Source organism: Bombus affinis, unplaced genomic scaffold, assembly GCF_024516045.1.
Source record: "Bombus affinis isolate iyBomAffi1 unplaced genomic scaffold, iyBomAffi1.2 ctg00000214.1, whole genome shotgun sequence".
NCBI classification, from domain to species: domain Eukaryota; kingdom Metazoa; phylum Arthropoda; class Insecta; order Hymenoptera; family Apidae; genus Bombus; species Bombus affinis.
This window is the reverse complement of record NW_026108918.1, coordinates 159,169-186,293: the sequence shown is the minus strand read 5'-3', so window position 1 is coordinate 186,293 and position 27,125 is coordinate 159,169. Positions and strand designations below refer to the sequence as shown.

Sequence of the window (27,125 nt, the reverse complement as noted above, 5' to 3'; positions counted from 1 at the left end):
TGTCCTTCGGGTAAGACGATTGCCAGATGCCAACGCATCTTCACAGTATATGTTTAGCTGGGCGAGGACCCGCTACGAATATTAAATTTCAATTACACAAAGTCTCTCAAATAGACAAATGGCCTGTGCCCCGACTACGGGAAGATAAGAGAAATCTATCCTTCCACGAACGACGCTTCTCGCTAGCAACTTTCCCCAAGGACAGCTAATATCTTTCTCTAACCACCAACATGGAAATTGACCAATTAACAGCAACGTCAATTTCCCTCACCCTTCGAGCGAAGACTTTTCTCCGCGAATCCGATGATCTCGTGCCCTTAGGCACACCCATCATAGTTTTCTTCGACAGCGTCACCGCGACGGAGAGTCACTCTCTAGTGCGATCTCATCAGTAATCGACCTGTCTTTCGTATACGAAATAATTGCCCCCGTGCTCTAACATATAGTGTAACTTAGACGCAAACGAAGGGTAAAGTCCAGTATCCGTTGACCGCGGAAACGTTGCCGGAGCCGAGACCATTGTCATAGTGCCGCGAATATCGAAACCTTGCGATTATCTATCGACGCTGTAAATCTCCCTAATTTGTGTCAATAAACTCAACCATTGTTACACCGCACCTATGGCTAATTCCAACGAAGATTCACCGAACACCCCCACCCCCAATCCTGACGTGCGTCCGACAGATATAAGTACAGAGCGCGTGAGCGAACTAAAAACGCGATATAGGGCTAAAGAGAGAGACCGTTCCGTCCTTCTCTAATGCCCGCGTACTTGTACCGGAAATATGTAACAACGGTAAACGAGCGCCGTCAGTGTCCACTAGTGTGCATGCCTGATTAAACAAGGACAGGAAATGCCTATATACAGCCTTCTCTTTCTATTTCCATGTCGCATCCATCTTACTATACAGTAGACAGGACTCGACTATTCCATCATTATATTCGCACCCTGCTTATGCGTGAACCAACATCGCCATGACAACAAATCGTTCGTCTCCTGTTTGATGCTCAGTTTTCAACGGAGTTGAAGGGAAACTTTATAAGAGAAAGGAAGTGACGGATTGTCTCAAAGTAATAAACGAAAATTCTCGTAACTATCGAAAAACGATAGTCAATACAAGGATATCATTATCACATTTAAAACTATCACAATGAACGGTGATTTATCGCTGCAAGGTACCACAAATAAGATATCTTATAATTTGCGAAAAGAGGTAAGGAATATTCTAGATTTTAGACTTTGGAACTTCCATGACAGTCATGAGTGTGTTTTGTCATTGATTTGCCATATTGCGTTTTTCACAATTGTTGTTCATTTTTTGTGATATTTTACACTCGCACATAGTATCTATGATTTTTTCTTTCGATAATTCTTATAATTATTGTCAATAATTAATTATTTATAACCATTTACGCTGTATTATATATCATTAAGATTTATCTTTGCACGTATCAAGATGGTAGATAACAAAATTATGTGTAACAAATTGATTAAACTCGCAATGTAACAGAAAATTGCATGAAAATCTTTATATTATTAATAATTATTGTTAATAATAAAAAAAATAAATGTCGCATTAGGAGGAGAGTCGTACTTCGGAACGTAATCGGAACATATTGTACCTTATATGTGATTATTTGGGACGCAATGGGTGAGTACATTGCAATTTAGATATCTTCTTAGTTGCAATTTTTTCGAATAATATCGGTGACCAATCGAAATAGAAATTAGTGCGGAAAGAGGGGAAGGAACCAAAATTTGAAAATCGACATCGGTAACTCAGTAGTTATAGAATAACTCAATCGATAACGTAGATTAACTAGTTATAAATGAAAATATATATAAATTCAAACTTTAAAAATTGGAAATTAAAAAGCAGAAGGCAAAATATTATCGCCGAGGATTTATATAATAATAAATAGACAGTACATTCTTTTTGTCTGTCTTACCTAGAAATAAAACAGTTAATTGATGATTATCGTATAGTGTGTACTCATAGCATAAAATTTGTTCAATGAATTAAAAATTATATTTTTTAGATATGTAGACATTAGCGATGTATTAATCCGGGAAGCTCGTCTACCTCGGAAATATCGAGTCTGCGACAACGTCGATTTGGAAATTATTCTTACAGAATATGAAAATTATTACAAGATGAAATTCCAAAAATATCCTATATTGTGCAAGAAAATAACTGAAAAGGAAATAAAGACGAGGGAAATGACAAATGCGAACAAAGTGTAAGAATTTAAATTATTTAACACTATTCAACGTTCTCAACGTATTCAACGTATCGATTACAATATCATTCAATCTTCGAAGAAGTAGTAAAACGTGTCAAATCTGTTAGCAAAGAAACGAGAAGTGAGTCTGTGAAAGGGAGGAATGTACAACAGAAGATGACGGGTGACGCTACGGATGATATTAATCTCGCAATGACAGTGACACCAATTTTCGCCAATGAAAGCGATGGAGCTTCATCAGAAGAGCTATTTAACGTCTCAATGGAACAATCCACGCAATCAAAGATATCGCAACGGGCTCGGAAGCTTTATATAGACAATCCGGAATTGCGGAAGATTGCTGAAGACATTTCATGCGTAAGTTATTTTCGATTAATATACGTATTGTAAAGCTTTTTAAAAATAAAATACCTATCGATAAACAATCCACTGTATATCAATGACGCAGGGATTTCAGTAAAGCTTTAAATAACGAATTACATAACACTTACGGAAATTAATACGGAGATTATGCGCCATTTCATCTTTGTATTGTCGCAGGAAATCATACTGACAAAATTAAATGTATATTGGGACAACATTGTAGGCCTAGAGGAATGTAAATCTGCTATTAAGGAGGCCATTGTGTATCCCCTTAAGTACCCTATCTTTTTTAATGGCCCATTTTCTCCCTGGAAAGGTATTCTGCTATACGGACCACCTGGTACAGGTAAGATACTCGTATTTCTTTCATTCCCGTACATGTTTACAATCAATTACGAAATAGGGAAGACGATGTTGGCGAAGGCAGTCGCAACAGAATGCCAATGCACCTTTTTTAACATAACGGCCAGCTCATTGGTGAGCAAATGGAGAGGCGATTCCGAGAAGTATATCCGTGTAAGTTGATTTCCTTTGTCTATGAAGAAGAGATTCTAGGTTTAAAAAGATTTGTTTTTATTTGTCGTCATTCATATATAAATAGAATAGTTGTTTGGAAAACGAAATGATATTACGTTCGTGATGAAACAATGAATTTAAGGAATTTTGAATATAATATTTAATAAATAATAAATACATTTGTTAAACTGAACAGGTTTTATTTGAACTTGCCTATAATTATTCGCCTACAATTATTTTTATCGACGAGATTGACTGGATAGGCACAAATAAAGGAGTAAACTGTACATTGTCTGAACCTGCAAAGAGATTCAGATCAGAACTTCTTTCTAGATTGGATGGATTAGTATCTAACGAAAATTCTAATGTAGTTCTTTTGGCTGCAACTAATTGCCCTTGGTATGTATATCACGCTATTTCAATGTTTTCTAAGTAGAAAATATCTTAATATCATAATTATTCATTATCTTAATCTTAATTATTGTGTTGTTCGGAATATTCCTTCGTTATTATTAATATAACAGAACAATAATATTTATTGTAAATATATTATTAGGGACATTGATGCAGCTTTACACAGACGCCTCGAAAAGAAAATATACGTATCATTACCAAATGAAGTTACTCGACTCGATATGTTCAAATTATACCTTAGCAACCAGTTATTAGAGAATATGGATATTGTAACCCACATAATAAAATCTACTGAAAAATATTCTTGCGCGGATATAAAATTGCTTTGTAAGCAAGCATGGCTGCTAGAAATAAGTCCAATGTGGGAAAAACTTGAAAAAAAAGAAACATCTGTTACGACTTTGAAATATGAATTAAAGAATTATGAAATAATAGCAAAATTGTTAAAAACAATGTCACCTACAGTCACGGATGTGGATAGATATAAAGCGTGGAATAAATATGTATGCCATAAGAACATATTTTAAAAAATATAAATGGTTATCATAATATATATCATTAATATAATTATCGTTCGAAAAATTGTTCGTGTGCGTGCATGTATGTGTGCGCACGCGCTATAAACAAGTATGAAATGTTCGTTCTACATATATGTATACGTGGTATACGTATTCCCTTATAATATATAATATGTGTAATCTGAGTGGTAATATATCCACGTATTACATATGTGTTAGTGTATTTTATCGATAATCTGTCTTTTATTTCCTCTTATCTTATTAACGCATGTATGGGCGCGTATATGCGCCGGGCGAAAGCTATGGGTGTAGACTCAGAACACATATATGCGTTTTTTGCAAGTATTCCGCATGGCCTAAGGACAGATATACGCGTTTGTCGATTTTTCCGATCAAGTAGAAGTAATACTATTACATTTATGTGAGATAAATATGAATGTATTCCTTAGTAACGGCAGTAAGCAAATGCCAATAATGTCTCGTTATAATTGTCTACCTGTTTCGAGGACAGTCGCATCTAATTATCGAGAAGAAAATGTGTTGTTTGTGAGAAAAATAAGAGAATGCAGAAAATGCGATGTCGGATTATGTATCGATAATTGTCTTGAAATTTTTCTCATACAACTGAATTATTAGCCAAATTCTGTTGTAAATTCTAAATGTTTATTGTAAATTTCAATGTTTAAAATAAATAATCAATACTAAAAAATAACGCTCTTGAATTATTTAATCTCGTGCAAAAGAATTACTATAACTTATTACGCTTTGCGCTTTCAATAGTCAATCAACAGAGTTCAGTCTAACGAAGAAGTTCCCTCCTACGCTAACGAACTGTCCTGTTTTTGCGTCCAGGCTTTCAGGACATAAATTAAAATATCGCACATAAGCACAGCGTAACAGCGGCTTAAATTTAAGTTACAATAATAATCTTAAAAAAAAAAAAGAAAAAAATGTAATAATGCATGGCTATGTCGTACCGTCGCGTATCGGTACTTTTGCCTGTACCACCCTAGAATCAGAATTCAGCGTTTATTCTGGAAGAAAATCATGTAAAAAAAAAATATGTAAAAAATCTGGAATTAATAAACAAAGATTTAAAAAAATCAACAATTAAACAAGGGATTGAGATGACCAATCCCGCTCACGCTGCGAACTTCGAACGCGGAAGAGTCGAGCCGTGGCCATGATGGGTGATTCCAGGAATCGGTCGCGTATGGCAGGATCTGCCATGCTTTACCGATCCCAGCCGCGCCGATTTCCGTCAACAGGCACAGTAACGGAGATATTTGGAACAGAAGCAGCCGCATATTCGTCTATCTGAAATTAAAGAGATGATTTCATGTAGAAGATACAAATTCGTTCCCTGATATTGAAATGCCGAACACGAGGAAAATGAGACATGCAAATGACAAAGTCGATGATCAATAGGAAGATAACATAAACAATTGTAGATTACAAGGAAAATTTTGAAAAATGATACGTGTTCTAATAATAGAATATAAATAATAAAAAGGAGAATGTAATTGCCATTCTTCTATGTATTTTAATTTATGAGACGTAACTTCTGAATGACCTGTAATGCCCGTTTCCGCGGCATTATGCGCCGAGTTCCGGACTACGCGTAGACCCGGTAGCGCGATTGTTCACTCGATTACATTTACCATAGCGAAATCGAACTAGAATTCGACTCGACACGCGTACGCGCGCAACCACTGAAAGTTCAACGCACCAGTACCGTCAGACGATTCGAAACTTGTGAATCATCTGCTAACGATACGTATCCACCGTCAAAATTTTTCATTGCAATAATTTTTCATAACGTTGCAACGATCGCTATATTTTCAATATACATGTATGATCGTAATAAAGAGTGTTTACTCTTCTTAGACTGTTATTTGTACAACATTATACGGAAATGTATGTTTTACGTGATATGGCTTCTCTCGACGCGTGGATCCATTGGGAAAACTGCTATATTTATGGTAACTTAATCGTTACAATAACATGAGAACACGTAAAACCGACTCAAAGTTGTAAAAACATGCTTGATACAACTCAAGTGTATTATATACGTTTGAAGCATCACCGCCCATTACTACACCATCAACATCAATCATGTTCTACACCACGGTCATTCTTCTGCAAAAAACGATAATTAAAAGAGAAAGAGAAAGAAGAATTACTGCACAAACTTCGACAACCATGGGACTTCCGTATACATATACAACAATGAGATCACCGTGAAATTGTCTTATCTTGTTCTTTTAATCGCGAAAAATCTGTCCGTAAGTTCGTGGACCGTGTCGAACAGAACGCTATATACGAGGTAGAACGGGTTTTTGTCCGACTGTTGCACGGTTAAGAGCACGACGAGCAACATTGTTCGTGGCGATATAATGAAAGTAAAAAAATGCAACGAGGAAACAAAGGATAGAACGTCTAGACATAGCGGAACAAATCTTCGGCAGGAAGATCTTCTCCGTTAACATCGACTCCGCACAGTTACGCTCGCTCTTTTACAGTTAGCCTCGCGGACCTGTCTTAATTTGTAACTACGTTTCGGGACATCCTCAACACGTTCCCCAACGCGTAGGTTTCATACGACAAATTCAATGTCATAGTGGTTTAAGTCGTAATTCCGAATGTTTGAATTCATTTTTACTCTAAAACATATCTTCCCTTTGGTTTCAGAACCGATTAAGTCGTAACTTTATTCTCTACCATTTCTGTTTCCACGGTTTGAACAGATGTAATCTATTTTTACGGTAATAAACACAGAAGATTATTTGATGAAAACTGGCAATGGCCTAACTTACACCACTATGATTCTCAACCCTGTTTTCCAAATTGTGTTATATAATATTTTATGAAATGTTGGTGCCATACAGGATGAAACGATCTTAGGCGAATCAAACATCTTATTTTCCCTTACGCCATTCAAATTATAAAATATGCAAACTTTTTAACATTTAACTCCGCTGTCTCATTATGTCGATTCCGTCAACTGTACGTATGCTGATGAACAGTAGTTAATTGTCGGTTTCACGATGGGATTTCGAAGAGGAAATTGGATAACGGATAGGTGAGGGGCTCTGAAGTAGGATAAGAACGTAATTGTAACTCGACTTTTGATGATTTATTGCCTAGCTAGCGGGATCGAGAGCGTGACTGGTGATGTAAGATACTGAGGAAAGTTAATTAAACTTAGCTTCATTACGTAGAGTAAATAAGATGTTTGATTGCAGTAGAAATTGTCACATATTTGATAAATGTTAGATTTCTATATATAAGAAAAATGTATAAAAGATATGTAAGAGTATAAGACTATTTCTAAGAAAGGTAAATTATGGGTTTTTCATCAAATGTTTGAATCAACTTTGTTAAAGCATTCCCTAATTTAACCATTTAGATGTTAACTATCGAGAAACCAGTCCAGTGTGTCGTATATCTCATCATTTACATAGGAACAAAATCTCCACGTTCAGGCTGTACAGTTAATTGAAATTAAAGGCAAACACTGTAACTCTGGCACAACTGTCCTTATTTTCGCAACTAATTACCATTTGTCCCATTTCATTAAAACTTTTTAACAGCCGGTAAATAAATTGATGGAATTTCCTCGGTTCAATTTATGAGTGATGAAAATCAAAATTACTTAAAAGTACCATTCCTCGATATCTCCAAAAATATGTCATTTCTAACCGTATAATAATCTATAAGCAGAGAAATGTCAATGAAAATTTAAGACGAAAAAGAGGTAAATTTACCTGAATTCCAGAGCGCGGCCGGCTTTCAAATGTCGTTGACTGTTCAGAGTTACCACGCTTACTACGGTCCGTGAACTACGGCTTGCCGGTTTACCCCGGCTTCGTATCTGCATACCGTGTGCTGTTGTCGCCGTTAAAACACGCTCACCCCTCTACTCGCGGACTTAACTACCGTTCTCAATTGGTCGCTGTTTTTAACTGTAGTTCTTGTTCCGAAAGATAGGTAAATGGCTTCCTCTATGATCTACGAGCCAACACAATCAAAGATGATCGTTTAAAGTAGCTTATAGGAACAGGCAGACTACGGGCACATTTACGCTCCGATCGTGTGTAGAACGCTAAAAGGTAGAATTCTGAAAACTGTAGAACAAACGAGCGATAGTATTGCTAAAAAGACAAGTTAAGAGTACATAAATATGTAGTAAGAGGAAAGAAAAGATCTTCAACTGACAAACAAGTAATTGTGTCTATCATCATTTCGTCAATGCGGTTAAGGATAGTTATATACATTTATACATTACATTCTAAGAGTTACAGTTGCATGAAACAAAGGAGAAAGTGATGGGAGCAACTTACCTGCTCATTTATCCTCTGCACGTTCGGAGATGCGCATTAACATTATCATAATCGCTCAGTTGAATTATGCTTGTATTAGTATGTTTTATCTTCTTCGTTAATACATAAGAAGTACTTCAATATCGAATCCAAATCTGTGAAATCTAAGTTATATATAAATATATATACTTTCAATGTGATTATCAATAGTTTAGTTTATTTAATTCAACATATGTATATTTTCATGAAAACAAAAGTACGTCAAATTTTAACGAGCAATAGCTTTCGTTTTACATCACTATACGGTAATTTGCAGGATGCAAAAAGAAAAATAGAGAGTCTGATCTGAAAATAGAATGATCTTGAATAAATTGTAAAGGACATAATAGCGCTGTCATGCGCTATGGTGCATAAACTAGGGTAGAATTAAAAGCGTAGTAGAATGTAGATCGTTAACAAATAAAAATTAATCTAGGTGTTATTAAAGAAATTTGTTTCACCTTTTAAACTTTTTGATGATTGGTTTACTTTGAATATTTTGCATATTTTTGCATATCATGAGCATTTTGTACATTTCCATACATTCAAATTTTCTATGAATATAAAATGATCCGCACTCTACTTCATAGTATACTCTATACGTTTAAAATGCTCCATTAGAAGCTTAAATCTATCAAAATACAGCTCCTAAGGAAATGTGAACTTTCACATGAACACATAATATCGATTTTCTGATTGAAACGTATAGACAGATATATACTAGCATAAGCCACCTTCGGCATTTGACTGCATGGTGCAGCACTACTCTCTCTGGGATATCCTAGCCACTTTCGGCATTTGGCCGTATGGTGCAGCACTAGCTCTGTAACATAGAAAACCATAGGCGTCAGTTCTTCTTATTTCCTCTCTCATATATGTTTACTTTAATGTCACTTATTCAGGCGCTTGATATATTGTCGGAATGAAATTTTAGTAATGTGCAAGTAATTGTGAGTAGATTAATAAAGTATAATAAGATATTAGATTCATGTACATAGTTTCAAGTGACATCAATCTTTATGTCTAGTATATACATGTGTATTGATCTATAAGTCAGTGTTAAAATAACAAACAAACCAGCAGAAGAAGGAAAGAAGATTTCCTTCGGTTTTGCAAAATCTATTAAGAAATCTATTAAGAAAAAATGCTATTCCACAAGAAAAAAAGAAAGTTGATTACATTGAATGCCTTAATGAAAAAGGTATTAAAGTAATAGGGTGAGTTCAAAAAGTAAAATTTATAATCAAGAAACATATAACCTCAACCTAACCTATAAAAATCACCAATAGCGGAATATATATATTTGAAAACAATTTTTTATTTCAATGAGGAAGAAAGAAAAGATGAATCTCTAATTATTCCATTACTAGGTTCAAAAACCTGGCATGATAGAATTGTTAATAAAATAGATGCAGACATTTTCCTTCCGAAGGCAGATAAGGAAAAGGTAGGAGACGCTAGTGTTAACGAGGCAAAATCAAAGCTATCTAATGGAAAAACATCGCCAATAATATCAATAAAGAAAGAGCCAGTTGAAGATAGTGAAAATAAAGTTGTTACTTTAGAAGAGCAAGCGGCGGAAGAAATCATTGAGGAACTTAAGTCAAAGAATGAACATGAAACTAAAACAAATGATTTAACTTTACCTTTAGTAGAAGATGAATCATTAAGAGGCAAAGAACAGGTACGTTATCAACATATTGATGTGCAATGCACAGATGTATTACATTTGCATATTATAAATATTGTTTTTTATTCTTCAGTCTACGTTACAAGATTATGAAAAAATTCCTATTGATGCTTTTGGTGTAGCAATGTTACAGGGAATGGGATGGCAACCAGGAAAGGGAATTGGTTGAAATGAAAAGTATGAATTTTATTCTAGATTAAATTAATTATATGTGTTTAATACATCACTTATTGGAAAGTAAACAGAGAACATCATTTTTTATTTCACAATCGTTTATTCTAACTATTACAGATTAGTAGCAGCTGTCATACCAGAATTACGACCAAAAGGTATGGGTCTTGGAGCAGACAAAGTAGCATTGCAGAAGAAAAATACAGATTCCAAAAAAGAAGAGGAAGAAGTTAAAATCGAGAAAGGAACATTTGTGAAAATTATAGCTGGAAAACAAGGTAATAATTATGGTCAAATAGAAGGATTCGATGATGATACAGGAAGGCTCATAATAAACCTAGCTCTTGGTGGAAATATAATATCTGTAAATGAATTTATGGTACAGCCAGTGACTAAATCAGAATATTCTAAGAACTCAAAAGTTCTAAGTTAGTATGAAGTGTTAGTTTTTCATTAAGGGACTTTTAAGAAAATAAATTTGAATTGACATACACATATAAAGACATAATCAGACATGTAGAAAAACTAATTCAAGAGTACCTGTAAGTGTGTTGTTGCATGCAATTTTTTAAAGGTCCCTTCTAATTTTATATAAAATATGATAAATGTAGATCGGTCCGTCGTGTCCAGTAGTTGGGTGACTAGTGGGTTGTGGTGGTTGTTGACTCTTGTGTCATATCTGCTTCTGGACTTGTGTATTTCATCTTTGACTGTAGGTATCTTGAGGTCACGGTGGATTGTTTCGTTGGTAAGATACCAGGGTGCATTTGATAGGGATCTTAGCGTTTTCGATTGGAAGCGTTGGAGTATTTCAATGTTGGAATTACTTGCTGTTCCCCATAGTTGGATTCCGTAGGTCCAGACAGGTTTTATTACGGCCTTGTAGAGGGTTATTTTGTTCTGTATGTTTAGCTTGGAGCGTCGGCCCGTGAGCCAATAGAATTTTCTTAGTTTTTCCTTTAGTTGCTTTGTTTTTTCTGAGATATGTTTTTTCCAAGTTAGCCTCCTGTCCAGGGTCATGCCCAGGTATCTTACGGAGTCCTTGCTTGGGATTATTGTGTTGTTAATGGTGACCTGGGGGCAGGTTTGTTTTCGGAGCGTGAAGGTTACATGAGAGGATTTTTTTCGTTTATTTTGAAGCCTCATTTTTCGAACCACTTTTCCATGGAGTCGAGACTTCGCTGGAGAGTGGATGAGGCAATTGCCGGGTCTGCGTGGGTAGCTAATAGTGCTGTGTCGTCGGCAAATGTTGCTATTGTTACCTCGTTTGATATAGGTAAGTCGGCAGTGTAGATGGAGAACAGTAGGGGTCCGAGGACACTACCTTGGGGTATGTCGGATTCTATTGGGAATGTTGCGGAAGTGGCGCCTAGGCATTTAACTATGAATTGTCTGTTGGTTAGGTAGGATTTTAAGATGGTGTAGTATGGGTGGGGTAGGATCTTTTTAAGCTTGTAGAGTAGCCCTTCATGCCATACTTTGTCGAATGCCTGTTGGATGTCTAGGAATACCGCTGAGCAGTATTTTTTCTTTTCAAGGGTTTGGCTGATCATGTGGGTTATGCGGTGGATTTGCTCTACTGTTGAGTGTTGTTTTCGGAAGCCGAATTGGTGATCTGGGAGTGTTTTCAATTCTTCTAGGAGTGGAAGGAGACGATTCGTGAGCATCCTCTCGAATAGTTTAGACAGTGTAGGTAAAAGACTGATTGGGCGATAGGAGCTGGTTTCATATATTGGTTTACCGGGTTTAGGGATGAGGGTGATCAGTGAGATTTTCCACGCCTGAGGAAAGTATTCAAGGCGGAAGATAGCGTTAAAGATTGATGCGATGAGTGCAATCCCTTTTATGGGAAGTTCCTTGATTGCTTTATTGTCTATTAGGTCGTGACCTGCTGCTTTCTTGGGGTTTAGGCGACTGATTGCTTCTATGATCTCTGAAGAAGTGAAGGGTTCAATAGGAGGGGACATTTGGAAGGGAGTGTGCAGATATTCGGTAACGTCCGCTGCAGCTATGGAGGAATGGGGTTGGAATACTTCAGTCAAGTGTTTGGCAAATAGGTTGGCTTTTTCTATAGGGCTACGCGCCCATCCACCCTGCGGACGGCGGATTGGAGGTATTATTTGTGGGAGGCGCGTGAGTTTCCTGGAGGCCTTCCATAGTGAGTAGTTGGAGTCGGCTGTGGGGGACGAGCTGACGAGATATTTGTGAAAACGGTCATTATTGTAGATTTTTATAGTTTTGGATAATTTTCTAGTTGCGTTGTTTAGTTTGCGTTTGTCCTCCGGTGTTCTATGGGTCTGCCATATCCTTCTTAGTCTACGTTTTTCTGCTATTTTTTTAAATATGTACTGGGGGTATTCGTGATTGCCGATGGACGTTTTTGCCGGTGTGGAGAAGCGGATAGCGTTTATTATGCTCGTGTTTAAGTATTCCGTGGCTGCTTCGATTTCTTCATTGGTTTTTAGTGAAGTTGAGGCTGAAGTTGTGTGTGTAAAGACTTCTCTAAAGAGCTGCCAGTTGGTGTGTTGGTTATGTATGGAGCCATTAGGTGTATTCTCGATGATAGTTGAACTGACTGTTACTATCACGGGGGAATGATCAGAGGAGAGATCAGCCGAGGAATTGATTTGGACGTGTCTTGACGAGATATTTTTAGTTATGAGGAAATCAAGGAGATCGGGTATTTTGTTTGTGTCGGTGGGCCAGTGTGTAGGTTCGTATGTGGTAAGGTAGTTGAGGTTGTTGGTTATTACGCTGTTGAGGAGGTTTTTGCCTCTTACTGTAACCAGTCTGCTGCCCCATTGGGTGTGTTTGGCGTTGTAGTCTCCTCCAGCTATGAATCTATTGCCCAGGGTGTCCAGGAAGTCGTCAAAGTCTTCTTTGGCGATGGAGTGTCTGGGAGGGCAGTATACAGCTGAAGTGGTGATTGTACCATGACAGTCTTCTATTGCTACGTTTGTTGCTTGGAGGTAGTCTTTCTGGAATGGTGGAAGTTCGTAGTGCTTAATGTTTGATTCGATTATGATTCCGGTGCCGCCGTGGGCCTTTCCGCTGGGGTGTTGGGTGTGGTAGAAGTTGTAGCCGTGTATTTTGAGGTAGTTTTTATCGGTGAAGTGGGTTTCGGATATGAGCATCACATCGATTTGCTGTTGTTTTAAGAATAGTTCTAGTTCAAATTTGTGCTGAGCTAGACCGTTGGCGTTCCGCAAAGCTATGCGTCTTGGTTTTATTTTGCTTCTGTGCGTATGAATTTGTCCATGAAGAGTGTGAGTAGTGACAGCAAGTTGTTAATTTGCTCAGTTTGCTTCTCGATAAGTTTTTCGAGTCTGGTGAAGTTGTTTGTGTTTTGTGGGGTGGGAATTCTATTTTCTGTGTGTACACTGTGGGTTTTCGAGTTGTTTACGTTTCCTTGTGTTGCCTGCGCGTGGGATACTGATGGTGAGGTGAGCTTTGGGGTCTAGGTTCTTGTATGGTTATGTCCTTGGGTCTCAGTTTTGGATACTTAATATTATGTAGTGTTTTATATGCTGAGCATCCTTTGTAGTTCGCAGGATGCTCTCCTTGACAGTGGATGCACTTAGCGGGGGTTTCGGGGGATTTAGTGTATTGGTCAGTGGGGTGATTACTTGCACATTTTACGCACCGGAAGTTATGGTTGCAGTATTTCTGCGTGTGGCCGTACCTTTGGCACCTTTTACATTGTATTATTTCTTTCTTTACAAGAGGTGGTTCGAACTTAACTATGGAGTTCATCAGCCGGTTGACGTTGTAAATTTCTTTGTTGTTCCCTTTTTGTTTTAAATTTATGAAGAATAGTGATAGTGGGTATCTTGAGATTCTATGTTTAATGTTGCTTATGTTTGTTACCTCATGGCCAAGATTTTGAAGTTTGTACTTTAGTTCATCTAGGTCGACTGAGTGGTGGATGTTGCGTAGCACCACACGAAAAGGTCTTTCTTCTTTGAGCTGATATGTGTGGAATTTAGCGTTTAACGTTTTTAGCAACTTAGTTAACTTTCTACAGGCGTCTGGGTGGGTCAGCAGAATTTTCACGTGGTTGTTGTTAATTTTTAACTTGTAGTCCTCTTTGCTGATGTCTTTTTCAATGGTCCTTATCATTGACTGTATGTCGATTACGTCGTCAATGAATATTGGTGGAGGAGGGGGAATTCTTTGAGTATGGAGATTATTTACCTTCTCGGTTGTATTCATGGAGTTTTCCGTAGACTCCAGTATTAAGAATCTATTGAAGGTGGTCACCTGGCTGGCTGGTGGTTTAGTTTGACTCTTATTCACATTTGTCTTGCTTGGTTCCAGCTTGCGTTTTTTCGAGTGATGGTCGTTTACCAGGATAGATGTGTTGCCCCCTTGCCACGGGGGAGGAAAAACGGCGGTGTTATAATTTAGCTCCGGAGAGCCTGTTTGGAATGATAGAGCCATCATCGAGCTAGTTAATTCAGTGTGAAAGAACTAGTCGAGAGGCTGTTAACCCTTAGCTAGGTTTGTTGGATTTGCTTTCGACAGATGAGCGTCACGTGGAGTTTTGTGAATTTCACAGGGCACTGGACACACGTCTCGGCACTCAGCAGCAACTGGATGGTCACGTGCTGTTTTGTGGACTTCGCAGGGCACTGGACACACGTTTGCACGCCTCGGCACTCACCAGCAAACTGTTCATGGTAACGCTGTCGAGGAAAACTATGATGGGTGTGCCTAAGGGCCCGAAATCATCGGATTCGTGGAAAAAAGCCTTCGTTCGGAAAGTGAGGGAAATTGGCGTTACTGTTAATTGGTCAATTTCCATGTTGGTGGTTAGGGAAGGGTGCTAGCCGCCCTAGAACTATCGAAACTCGGCCACGAAGTCATCAATGTCAGCAACATAAGGCATAGAGTCTCGAAAAAACCGTTATCCCTATTTTTTATCGATTTAAAACAGAAACCCAACAATAAGGAAATCTACAACATCAGTCGCCTAATGAACGCTATAGTAAAATTCGAACCACCGCAAATCAAAAAGGAGATAGTGCAATGCAAGAGGTGCCAAAGATACGGGCACACGCAGAAATACTGCAACCATATCTTCCGCTGCGTCAAATGTGCAGGTACACACCCCACCGACCAGTGCAGTAAATCACCGGAAATCCCAGCGAAGTGCATCCACTGTCAAGGTGACCATCCTGCCAACTACAAAGGCTGCTCAGCCTACAAAACACTGTACTCAAACAAGTACCCCAAACTTAGAACAAAAGAGGTAACCTACCAAATACCCAGCTCACCGAAATTCATCTTTACCCCAATCTCCCCAACCAATCAAACACCCAGCCCTACCAAATTCACCACTCCCTCAACCTCCTATGCCCAAGCGGTACAAGGCACTCAAAATATACCAAATAGCCACAGGGATCCTCCTCAAAATAGTGCCCCCAAATCACCTGATACAGACAACGTCTCTAGGCTTGAAAAGCTAATAGAGAAACAATCAGAGCAAATTAACAACTTGCTGTCACTACTCACACTCTTCATGGACAAATTCATACGCACAGAAGCAAAATAAAACCAATGCGAATAGCTCTGCGGAACGCCAACGGTCTAGCTCAGCACAAATTTGAACTAGAACTATTCTTAAAACAACAGCAAATCGATGTGATGCTCATATCCGAAACCCACTTCACCGATAAAAACTACCTCAAAATACACGGCTACAACTTCTACCACACCCAACACCCCAGCGGAAAGGCCCACGGCGGCACCGGAATCATAATCGAATCAAACATTAAGCACTACGAACTTCCACCATTCCAGAAAGACTACCTCCAAGCAACAAACGTAGCAATAGAAGACTGTCATGGTACAATCACCACTTCAGCTGTATACTGCCCTCCCAGACACTCCATCGCCAAAGAAGACTTTGACGACTTCCTGGACACCCTGGGCAATAGATTCATAGCTGGAGGAGACTACAACGCCAAACACACCCAATGGGGCAGCAGACTGGTTACAGTAAGAGGCAAAAACCTCCTCAACAGCGTAATAACCAACAACCTCAACTACCTTACCACATACGAACCTACACACTGGCCCACCGACACAAACAAAATACCCGATCTCCTTGATTTCCTCATAACTAAAAATATCTCGTCAAGACACGTCCAAATCAATTCCTCGGCTGATCTCTCCTCTGATCATTCCCCCGTGATAGTAACAGTCAGTTCAACTATCATCGAGAATACACCTAATGGCTCCATACATAACCAACACACCAACTGGCAGCTCTTTAGAGAAGTCTTTACACACACAACTTCAGCCTCAACTTCACTAAAAACCAATGAAGAAATCGAAGCAGCCACGGAATACTTAAACACGAGCATAATAAACGCTATCCGCTTCTCCACACCGGCAAAAACGTCCATCGGCAATCACGAATACCCCCAGTACATATTTAAAAAAATAGCAGAAAAACGTAGACTAAGAAGGATATGGCAGACCCATAGAACACCGGAGGACAAACGCAAACTAAACAACGCAACTAGAAAATTATCCAAAACTATAAAAAACTACAATAATGACCGTTTTCACAAATATCTCGTCAGCTTGTCCCCCACAGCCGACTCCAACTACTCACTATGGAAGGCCTCCAGGAAACTCACGCGCCTCCCACAAATAATACCTCCAATCCGCCGTCCGCAGGGTGGATGGGCGCGTAGCCCTATAGAAAAAGCCAACCTATTTGCCAAACACTTGACTGAAGTATTCCAACCCCATTCCTCCATAGCTGCAGCGGACGTTACCGAATATCTGCACACTCCCTTCCAAATGTCCCCTCCTATTGAACCCTTCACTTCTTCAGAGATCATAGAAGCAATCAGTCGCCTAAACCCCAAGAAAGCAGCAGGTCACGACCTAATAGACAATAAAGCAATCAAGGAACTTCCCATAAAAGGGATTGCACTCATCGCATCAATCTTTAACGCTATCTTCCGCCTTGAATACTTTCCTCAGGCGTGGAAAATCTCACTGATCACCCTCATCCCTAAACCCGGTAAACCAATATATGAAACCAGCTCCTATCGCCCAATCAGTCTTTTACCTACACTGTCTAAACTATTCGAGAGGATGCTCACGAATCGTCTCCTTCCACTCCTAGAAGAATTGAAAACACTCCCAGATCACCAATTCGGCTTCCGAAAACAACACTCAACAGTAGAGCAAATCCACCGCATAACCCACATGATCAGCCAAACCCTTGAAAAGAAAAAATACTGCTCAGCGGTATTCCTAGACATCCAACAGGCATTCGACAAAGTATGGCATGAAGGCCTACTCTACAAGCTTAAAAAGATCCTACCCCACCCATACTACACCATCTTAAAATCCTACCTAACCAACAGACAATTCATAGTTAAATGCCTAGGCGCCACTTCCGCAACATTCCCAATAGAATCCGACATACCCCAAGGTAGTGTCCTCGGACCCCTACTGTTCTCCATCCACACTGCCGACTTACCTATATCAAACGAGGTAACAATAGCAACATTTGCCGACGACACAGCACTATTAGCTACCCACGCAGACCCGGCAATTGCCTCATCCACTCTCCAGCGAAGTCTCGACTCCATGGAAAAGTGGTTCGAAAAATGAGGCTTCAAAATAAACGAAAAAAATCCTCTCATGTAACCTTCACGCTCCGAAAACAAACCTGCCCCCAGGTCACCATTAACAACACAATAATCCCAAGCAAGGACTCCGTAAGATACCTGGGCATGACCCTGGACAGGAGACTAACTTGGAAAAAACATATCTCAGAAAAAACAAAGCAACTAAAGGAAAAACTAAGAAAATTCTATTGGCTCACGGGCCGACGCTCCAAGCTAAACATACAGAACAAAATAGCCCTCTAGAAGGCCGTAATAAAACCTGTCTGGACCTACGGAATCCAACTATGGGGAACAGCAAGTAATTCCAACATTGAAATACTCCAACGCTTCCAATCGAAAACGCTAAGATCCCTATCAAATGCACCCTGGTATCTTACCAACGAAACAATCCACCGTGACCTCAAGATACCTACAGTCAAAGATGAAATACACAAGTCCAGAAGCAGATATAACACAAGAGTCAACAACCACCACAACCCACTAGTCACCCAACTACTGGACACGACGGACCAGATCCGCAGACTAAAAAGAAAATACCCTCTAGATTAAATCCTTAGTTTCTACTAGAACCAACAATATAAAACTATTATGATCCATGTCATTGTATCACGCCAAATTAAATTAATTACTGAAAATTCTCAACGAGAATTGATCGTAAATATTCTAATAAAAAAAAAATCTCTAAAAAATTCGATGAAAATTCTCATGAGACATCAATTGAAACAATTAAACGCAACAGAGAATGGGTATAATCATATAATTCCTCCCCATTTCAAAATTCATTAATATACATCGATTTTTGTTTTCATATTTGTTTTATGTGTGAAGAATACGTATTTATTGGCATAAAAATATTTTCTATTTCAATTCCTGGTCATTTTAGATCGAAACTTCCAAATATCGTTGATTAAAAATTTTTTAATTTTTAAAATGAAAGGCACTAATTATAGGACAAAAAGTTGTTTCAATTATTTGAACATTCTGCTTCATTCCTACAATAACATATTTTATTTTAAATTAAAACAAGAATCAATACTATTGTGTATAAGTTTAATGGAGTGACACAGGTGATTTGTAGCTAACACTGTAGCTAACATAGTTTCTGCAATATACCCTTTAATCGAGTAGAAATAAGGGGATTTTAGAAATTTCTATTAACCGACAGTATTGTCAACAAGTTTTAACAATGACTGAAGGTTGCAAAATTAAATATAAAATGATTTATTAATAGCATATGCAGTGTTAAATTTGTAAATAAGCAGTTTATCTTTTAAGAATAACAAAGACACCAGAAAATAAAGATAATATTCTAATTATATTGCAAACTAACGAATAATGTAAAGAATTTATTTTTGTTATCTATATCACAGATTTTAGGTAAAATATTAATTTACTTATTACTAGGAGATTGAATTTGAAATATAATTATAATTTATAAGGGACACCTTTAAACTAGCAGATATTTGGTAGCAGTTCTCTAGCCTTTGTACAATATAACACAGTTCGGTTTAATTGAATTTAATCCCTTTGACCAGCCAGTTTCCAATTTCATTTATGGCATAATCTCCTGACAATTTCATACCCTTCAAAAGAAACACGATTTTCTATTATTGTTTTACAATCGCGGAATATGATCAGTGTTTCAATTAAGCTCCACTGTTTTAATTTCCCGTCTACGCACGATGTGGGTACACCGTTTTTTTTGTTGTTTTTAGATACAAGTGACGAGAAATTATGAAATGATATTTTAAATTTAAACTGATTTCATTCATTGATTTATTGTAGCGACAATGGTAACTTGTTTAAATAAAGATTTTATAAATAAAATATTTAAGGTCTAAAATAATAAATAAACACATGTGAAAACATTAAAGCTGTTATCCTTATTCATGGTCTTGTTGGAACGTGTTTAACGAGCGTAACGTAGGCGTGAAAACGAAAACGTTGAGACTCTTGTGGCGTAAAAAGACTGAATTCCTCATAAAAATACAAGAAACGAGAGAAAACGTGCACATAGTTTATTCTCGACCTGGGATACATAAAACCAAAAAAAAAAAAAAAAGAAAAAGAAAAAGGAACAAAAATTTTTATTGGTTATTTACCGAAACTCATTGTATCATTTTTATTACTCTATATAAAACGTAGAATCATATACTGACGAATGCTATTTCGAATTTCTAACTTCAGAACGATAATTACATATTTGAAATTACCAATAAGTGGTAGTAGCATTAAAAATATGGAATATTCAACGAGATGAAATATAGGTAAGGTATTTAAAAGAAAAAAGATTGAAACGTTCGATGTAAAACGATGAAATTAAATGATTGGATTTGAAAACTTGATTCGGTTTAATAATTCGATGAAAAAAGTATTCATCCTATGAAAAAAGAATTCATGTTCCTGTCGATATATCAACGACGTGCGCCGTTACTTCCGACTGCTCTGCAATTCAAATGCAATACTCGAATATACATGGCGAAAGAAATGGAAATTGAGCAATTTAAGGGAACGAATTACTCTCGCGTCCACGTAACTTCAAAATGTTTCACGTGCCCGTGTTTGCGAAACGAAATTCGTCGTTGTCCAACTAACACGCTTGCAGATGCTACGTTCACTTTGTTGCATATAGGGCTTAAATATATGAACAAATAGAACGGCGCAACTGTCACTAGCGTAATTTTTAAAGTGAATTAATGCATAATCTCGTCATCTACGTTTGACCATGATTATGGCAGTGATCATTGTTATATACGAATCTTCGTGCAATATATGTGAAAATTCGTGGTTGTCCAACTAACACGCTTGCTGATGCTACGTTCACTTTGTTGCATATAGGGCTTAAATATATGAACAAATAGTACTGCGCAAGTGTCACTAGCGTAATCTTAACGTGTTAAAGTGAATCAATACATAACTTCGTCATCTACGCTTGACCATGACTACGGCAGTGGTCATTGATATATGTGAAGCTTCGTGGAGTAGATGTGAAAATTCGTCGTTGTCCGGTTAACACGCTTGCAGATGCTCCGTTCACTTTGTTCCATATAGGGCTCAAATATGTGAACAGATAGAATGGAGCAACTGTCATTAGCGTAATTTTAACGCGTTAAAATAAATTAATGTATAATTTCGTCATTTACGTTTGATCTACGTTTTTTCATCTACGTCATCTACGGCACCTACGCGAATCTTATTGATTACGTCTTTGGCAGTGTTCGTTGCTATAAATGAAACTTAATAGTTGTTGAAACCGCTCGAAAGTCGTGTTCCTAAATCATTCCCTCGTCTCGTATCGTGTTCATCAAATGGAAAAGGAGATTGTGTTTTAATGAAATCGCTTGTTACTATCAATCTTGCTGTGTCACTCGCATAGGAGAAGAAAGTGAGGAAGGAGAAAAAAATTAAGGTAAGGTCATCAATGAGCAAAATGTTTAATGTACATTAAAATTGAGTCCGCTGCAACCCTCGTGACTTTTAAAATTCCATACGTATATTGTTATACGTAACATTGCCATATTAAATATATTCGATCAAATATTCAATCTCGTTCCCTGAAAGCTGTTCCTGGATATCTGGTTGGATACTTTACGCACGGAAATACAGAGTGTGAACAGTAACAAACCCTCTATGTAGAGTTTTTGCTTTGCTCTTTTGAACAGGTAGATGACATTTTGCTTCGAAAAACGGATATATGTTCCACGGATATGCACATACAGAGTATGTGTATCGATATACACATTGATATACACCTTTGTACAAAGTGTCAAAAAAGTATTTATCGCGGTTTTTTTTTCAAGCCATTCTACACCTTCGATTTGATGAAAATTGGTTAAATAAGTGTAGCGCAAAATTGATCTTGACCACAATTTTCAGTGTCAAATTGTTTTTCTATTGCATCATATAGTGCTCATTAGAAAGGAAAGTTCCGTTCTTTTAGAAAAAATGTTTGCAATTTCATTAATACTTAGACTGATTTTATTCATATTTTAAGGTCAAATATGGAATACAATAACATCAATACTAATATCTACTTTTTTGTGCGAATTACTTTATATTTCAATCTTCCTTGATATGCAGTGACAAGCAAAAGTGTAAACACAGCCCGTTGATTTTATGTAGAAAGCGAATGTCGAAGGTATAATGAGAAAAGAGCATTATTTGACCATTCCACAAAATAATTTACCTAAATAGTAGTTAATTCTATTGGATATAATAAACGTGAAGTAGTACTAGTGGACGAAATACTATGTTGAAACCTTGATTCGACGAGTATAATTAATGTGTAAAACTGTAAACGTGGTTTGAGATGTCCATTTTTGTAAAATGTTTTGTACATTATTAATGTTAATGAAAATTAACTATTACATTTCGTTAATAATAACTTGTAGTTACTGTTACCTAATCTTTACCGATCACTTGAAAAATTAGTTTTTTATATTTATGTGTTTACTTTTTTCGCTCGTCGCAGTACATGTTTAAGTCAGATATGAAATATCTGGCGTATTCCAGCGGCTTTAATTAAATCTAAGATGTTGATATCCTTAATATTGAGAATGTTGTTAGTAAAGTAACTATTTCTATCCAAAAACAAGATATCTTTGAGACAACGTGAATTTTCGTTCCAATTTTCTTAACTTACAAGTATAAAATTTTCATCGCATGATACAATCTATCCTACAAAGTTCTTGCACACGACGAAGCTGAGAACATAGATCTTCTTCAAATATTATTTTTCTCACTGCTTCGTGTGGAATTTCTACTCGACGAGATGTTATTAAACGCTTAAAAGCTTATTATTAAACGATAACATACTTTTTCCTACATGAATGAACATGAAAGACGTCGAGTGAGGAATTAGAACAATTGTGGATGGTTGGAAACTATTATGCTGCGATCTACCATTCGTTTTTGCCTATACATACCACGGAACAAAGGATAATTATCACCGAATTCATCCAGAGCACATTTTCTAAGTTTTACTGTATATGATTACGCCCATTATATTATATTATGTTATTACGATGTTATCTAATTAATTGTTGTCTATTTGTTTTGATACTTATATTAACCATTATTTATAATATAATATACTAAATACAATTAGTATACACAATTAGTATAGGGATTAGTATAAGAAATTTTAAACAGCTTTTTTCAAAAGAACGAATCATTTACGATCCAGGGGTTTTCTGAAACTTTCGTTTCTCGTGATGAGTACTTTATGATGCAATAAAAAATTTTATCTGAAAATTATACTCAAGATCAATTTCATGATCCATTTTCTCTAACAGATCTCCATCTTCCACAGCTATAACAAATAATTTTTTGACACTCTATACATTTAACATCGATTATAATTCTGATAATTGAAACACCGAACATCAATGTGTTTATTCACTACGCCAACACAGATAACAATTAACATTGATATATAATATATATTTGACGATATATATCTGAAAGAATAGAAATTTCATTTAATCGACTATATGACCATACTCGGTTAAGTACCAACAACGACTATCTATCAACCTTATCTTACTTCCTCGAAGATATAGAAAGACTTTAAAAATTTCAGCCATGTGATTTGGTCCTTTAAAATTTAGAAGTAATATAACGATAAAAAACATAGGGTAATCTGAAAGAATTTTTCGCAGAATTTCCTTCCCCTTTGAATTGGCTTTTATACAGAACGACTTTAACCTTTTCAAGGAAATACCTATAGATTGTGACGATCTATGATTTTAAATAGAGAGGTATATCTGAAAAGAGGTGGATGTAAAACGTAGCGTATAAAACGTAGATCAAATCTTTATTCAAGGTGTGGCGGCACTCGACAAGCCGAAAAATCAGCAGTACCCCGGCAGCGACATCTACAGCCCCCAGTGACACTTACAGCGGAACAGGCCTACTATCTACCACAACTATAACTCACAACACGGCCACCTCAAAGGATTTTTCTCTTCGCAGAGAATCAGGTTTTCAAGAACGATCGAATATGTATGCACTTGATTTACACGTGAAGTTGTCATTAAAAATATTGTTGCGTTTAAAAAGATAAATATTGATTTAAATTTAATGAAATTGTTAGTCCAATTGTTTTAAGCTTAAAGATACGTAGGTGTCACATTTATATATTGAAAACCTGGGAGCGGCATTAATTAACAAACCTAGTCACGCGCACACGTACTTCAAAACCATGCTTGAAAATCGATATTCCCTGAAACAATGCATCGTTCTCCGCTACCAATTTATTTTCGCACGAAGAATCAGTCCATTCATCGTTGCCGTCACCATCGCTACTGTAATCTATATTACTCGAATAAATTCTATATCTTGATTGGAAAATCGCATATTTTAACGAACTTTCTGTGTTTTTTTTTTATGATTTTAATTGGCAATTTCCGAAATTGAACTATAGCTTGAGAATAAACCGATAATATTTGAGGGTATATATACATACATCATGTTTTTGATGGGTTTTGTAGTAAAATAATTGTAGAAAAAGCAAACTTTTTAAGAAAAAATTACCATATTCGAGTAATAAATTATAGAAAATTACCAATGTAATTTAAAACTTAAAAAGAAGAATCTATTACACGTAATAAAGAGAAGGACTTGTTCACGAACGGTAATTCAACAAATACAGTCGTTGCAGAAACATAGTTTTACAAGGGAGAAGAATCTCTCTAGGAACTCGACGTTGTCACGTCAAGCGAAAATTCAATAAAGTGATTACTAACCGTATTACCAGCGACAATCGTGTAACGGCGATTCGTAAATAAGTTAGTCGTCTATTTGGAGAAACGTCGCTGGCAATATCGTCACATTTTAATTACGTCAGCGCTATCAATTGGTCTTGGAAGAAAGTTTTCCATTATGTACTTTTGCCCACGGCGTCGTTCCAACAAATGAGTCCGAGTTTTGAATCGCTTTCTCTTATATCACGAATTTGTAACGGTGCTTCTTCAAACTTTAAACGATTGTAATGAATGCCTTTGCGTACAAAGACTGATACCTGGTTTGACTAGAAGCTTCAGCTAATTAGTGCCCCAGTTAATTTGGATGTTCACTACCACGCCACTTATGAAGTGGCTTCGTGTCCGAGCGGATTTCCTCCACGTAAAAAAAAAAGAAAAAGAAAAAGGAAAAAAAAAGAAAAAGAGATAGGAAAAAAGAAAAAGAAAAAGAAAAAAAAGAAAAAGAGAAAGGATAAAAAAAGAAAAAGAAAAAAAATAATTAATTTGGATGTTCACTACCACGCCACTAATGAAGTGTCTTCGTGTCCGAGCGAATTTTCCCCACGCAAAAAAAAAAGAAAAAGAAAAAGGAAAAAAAAAGAAAAAGAGAAAGGAAAAAAAAGAAAAAGAAAAAGGGAAAAAAAAGAAATGAGGGTAATGATGCAAATATTTTTTGTAGCCATTATATAGAATTTCGATGGTATAATTAATCAGTATCAACTTACCAGCCCCTGACGGGAAGAAAGTGACAAAAATAACCTGCAAGCAGATGAGCATTGCAAGTATTTTCGAGTCCTTCATGGTTGTAAAAAATCAGGTAATGTTGTCGCTGTAGAATATGGGAAAATCAGGCGTTTCAATATCAGTTGTGCGGGCACTGGAGTGCGTAGACCAGAAATATGTGCGACAAAAATCAGAATACATTTGTTTTCACATGATTGGATCAATTTTGTGTAGGACTAAGCTGACTGAACCTAACACGGGATAATTGTCCAACTTACGACCTTAACAAGCCCGCTTGATTCCCTATAAGCGCTTGAAATTGATGCTTGTATTCTTTCGAGATTATCAAGCTTTGCCCCCCCCCCCTTAGATCGTGTTTTCTCAAACAGAAAATATTGGAAGCGTACTCGTTGGCAAAACAGTTCACGGATAGTTCGTCCTCTGCTTGGTATTTGTTTCAATACCGTTAACAAATAAATTCATGAAACATAGTGGTATCGCATAAATTGAAAATAAAAGCTTTGCGTATACTTGGGAGTTGAATTTTGGCTATTATACGTATGTTATATATATATATAATACACAATTATATGTACATATATAGAAGATTGCTTAGAATTTGGAGCTTAATAACATATCTCAAAATCATTGACATTAAAGAAGGTGAACCTTACTTACCAAATTTCCTACCGCCAAATGATACATAAAAATTGAAAAAAATAATATACATAGTTTCTTCCGCATTATAATTTGAATCACTCGATTTATTCGACTAAAGATAATCAAGCAATAACCTTACTTTACACGTATTCTCATCACGTGAAATAGGTCACATCAGGGATTTTCAAAAGTCGATGGAATATTAATAGCGATTAATTATTTATGCATGTATTCTGCACGGTTAAAGCAATCACCTAGTGAATTATCGAGTTCCAGGAATATCAATTAGTCTTGGAAAAAAGTTTTCCCTTATGTACTTTTGCCCACGGCGTCGTTCCAACAAATGAATCCGAGTTCTGAATCGCTTTCTCTCATATCACGAATTTGTAACGGTGTTTCTTCAAACTTTAAACGATTGTAATGAATGCCTTTGCGTACAAAGACTGATACCTGGTTTGACTAGAAGCTTCAGCTAATTAGTGCCCCAGTTAATTTGGATGTTCACTACCACGCCACTTATGAAGTGGCTTCGTGTCCGAGCGGATTTCCCCCACGTAAAAAAAAAAGAAAAAGAAAAAAGAAAAAAAAGAAAAAGAGATAGGAAAAAAAGAAAAAGAAAAAGGAAAAAAAATAGAAAAAGAGAAAGGAAAAAAAAGAAAAAGAAAAAAAACAGTTAATTTGGATGCTCACTACCACGCCACTTAAGAAGTGGCTTCGTGTCCGAGCGGATTTCCCCCACGTAAAAAAAACAAGAAAAAGAAAAGGAAAAAAAAGAAAAAGAGAAAGGAAAAAAAAGAAAAAGAAAAAGGAAAAAAAATAGAAAAAGAAAAAGGAAAAAAGAGAAAAAGAAAAAAAACAGTTAATTTGGATGTTCACTACCACGCCACTTAAGAAGTGGCTTCGTGTCCGAGCGAATTCTCCCCACGTAAAAAAGAAAAAAGAAAAAGAAAAAGAAAAAAAAGAAAAAGAGAAAGGATAACAAAAGAAAAAGAAAAAAAATAATTAATTTGGATGTTCACTACCACGCCACTAATGAAGTGTCTTCGTGTCCGAGCGAATTTTCCCCA

At 36.7% G+C, this 27,125-nt stretch overlaps 1 protein-coding gene and 4 long non-coding RNA genes across 8 annotated transcripts; 3 read left to right on the top strand and 2 right to left on the bottom strand.

The window, feature by feature from the left end:
- Nucleotides 1-984: 984 nt before the first annotated feature.
- On the top strand, nucleotides 985-4,104 carry LOC126927767 (katanin p60 ATPase-containing subunit A-like 2). Of its 2 annotated transcripts, XM_050743802.1 has the most exons (7): nucleotides 985-1,652; nucleotides 2,041-2,241; nucleotides 2,352-2,601; nucleotides 2,785-2,953; nucleotides 3,011-3,123; nucleotides 3,320-3,522; nucleotides 3,680-4,104. In XM_050743802.1, the coding sequence occupies exons 2-7, from the start codon at nucleotides 2,156-2,158 to the stop codon at nucleotides 4,062-4,064; spliced, it is 1,206 nt and encodes a 401-aa protein (XP_050599759.1). In that variant the 5' UTR covers nucleotides 985-1,652; nucleotides 2,041-2,155; the 3' UTR covers nucleotides 4,065-4,104. The 2 variants fall into 2 exon arrangements, with proteins under 2 accessions (XP_050599759.1, XP_050599760.1); XM_050743803.1 differs by lacking the exon at nucleotides 985-1,652 and having other exon boundaries at nucleotides 2,047-2,241; nucleotides 2,357-2,601.
- LOC126927770 (uncharacterized) lies at nucleotides 3,708-8,523 on the bottom strand. Of its 3 annotated transcripts, XR_007715857.1 has the most exons (4): nucleotides 8,399-8,523; nucleotides 7,823-8,182; nucleotides 7,616-7,768; nucleotides 3,708-5,372 (listed from the first exon to the last, which is right to left on the bottom strand). It is a non-coding gene; the product is annotated as an uncharacterized LOC126927770 (long non-coding RNA). The 3 variants fall into 3 exon arrangements; XR_007715856.1 differs by lacking the exon at nucleotides 7,616-7,768; XR_007715855.1 differs by lacking the exon at nucleotides 3,708-5,372 and having other exon boundaries at nucleotides 6,087-7,768.
- A 54-nt stretch (nucleotides 8,524-8,577) lies between these two features.
- On the bottom strand, nucleotides 8,578-9,026 carry LOC126927783 (uncharacterized). Its single transcript, XR_007715884.1, has 2 exons — nucleotides 8,878-9,026; nucleotides 8,578-8,722 (listed from the first exon to the last, which is right to left on the bottom strand). It is a non-coding gene; the product is annotated as an uncharacterized LOC126927783 (long non-coding RNA).
- Nucleotides 9,027-9,213: 187 nt separating this feature from the next.
- Nucleotides 9,214-10,823, top strand: LOC126927777 (uncharacterized). Its single transcript, XR_007715874.1, has 3 exons — nucleotides 9,214-9,646; nucleotides 9,755-10,283; nucleotides 10,398-10,823. It is a non-coding gene; the product is annotated as an uncharacterized LOC126927777 (long non-coding RNA).
- Nucleotides 10,824-20,829: 10,006 nt separating this feature from the next.
- Nucleotides 20,830-26,838, top strand: LOC126927781 (uncharacterized). The gene is made up of 3 exons (XR_007715882.1): nucleotides 20,830-21,341; nucleotides 23,757-25,329; nucleotides 26,818-26,838. It is a non-coding gene; the product is annotated as an uncharacterized LOC126927781 (long non-coding RNA).
- The last annotated feature ends 287 nt before the right edge of the window (nucleotides 26,839-27,125 follow it).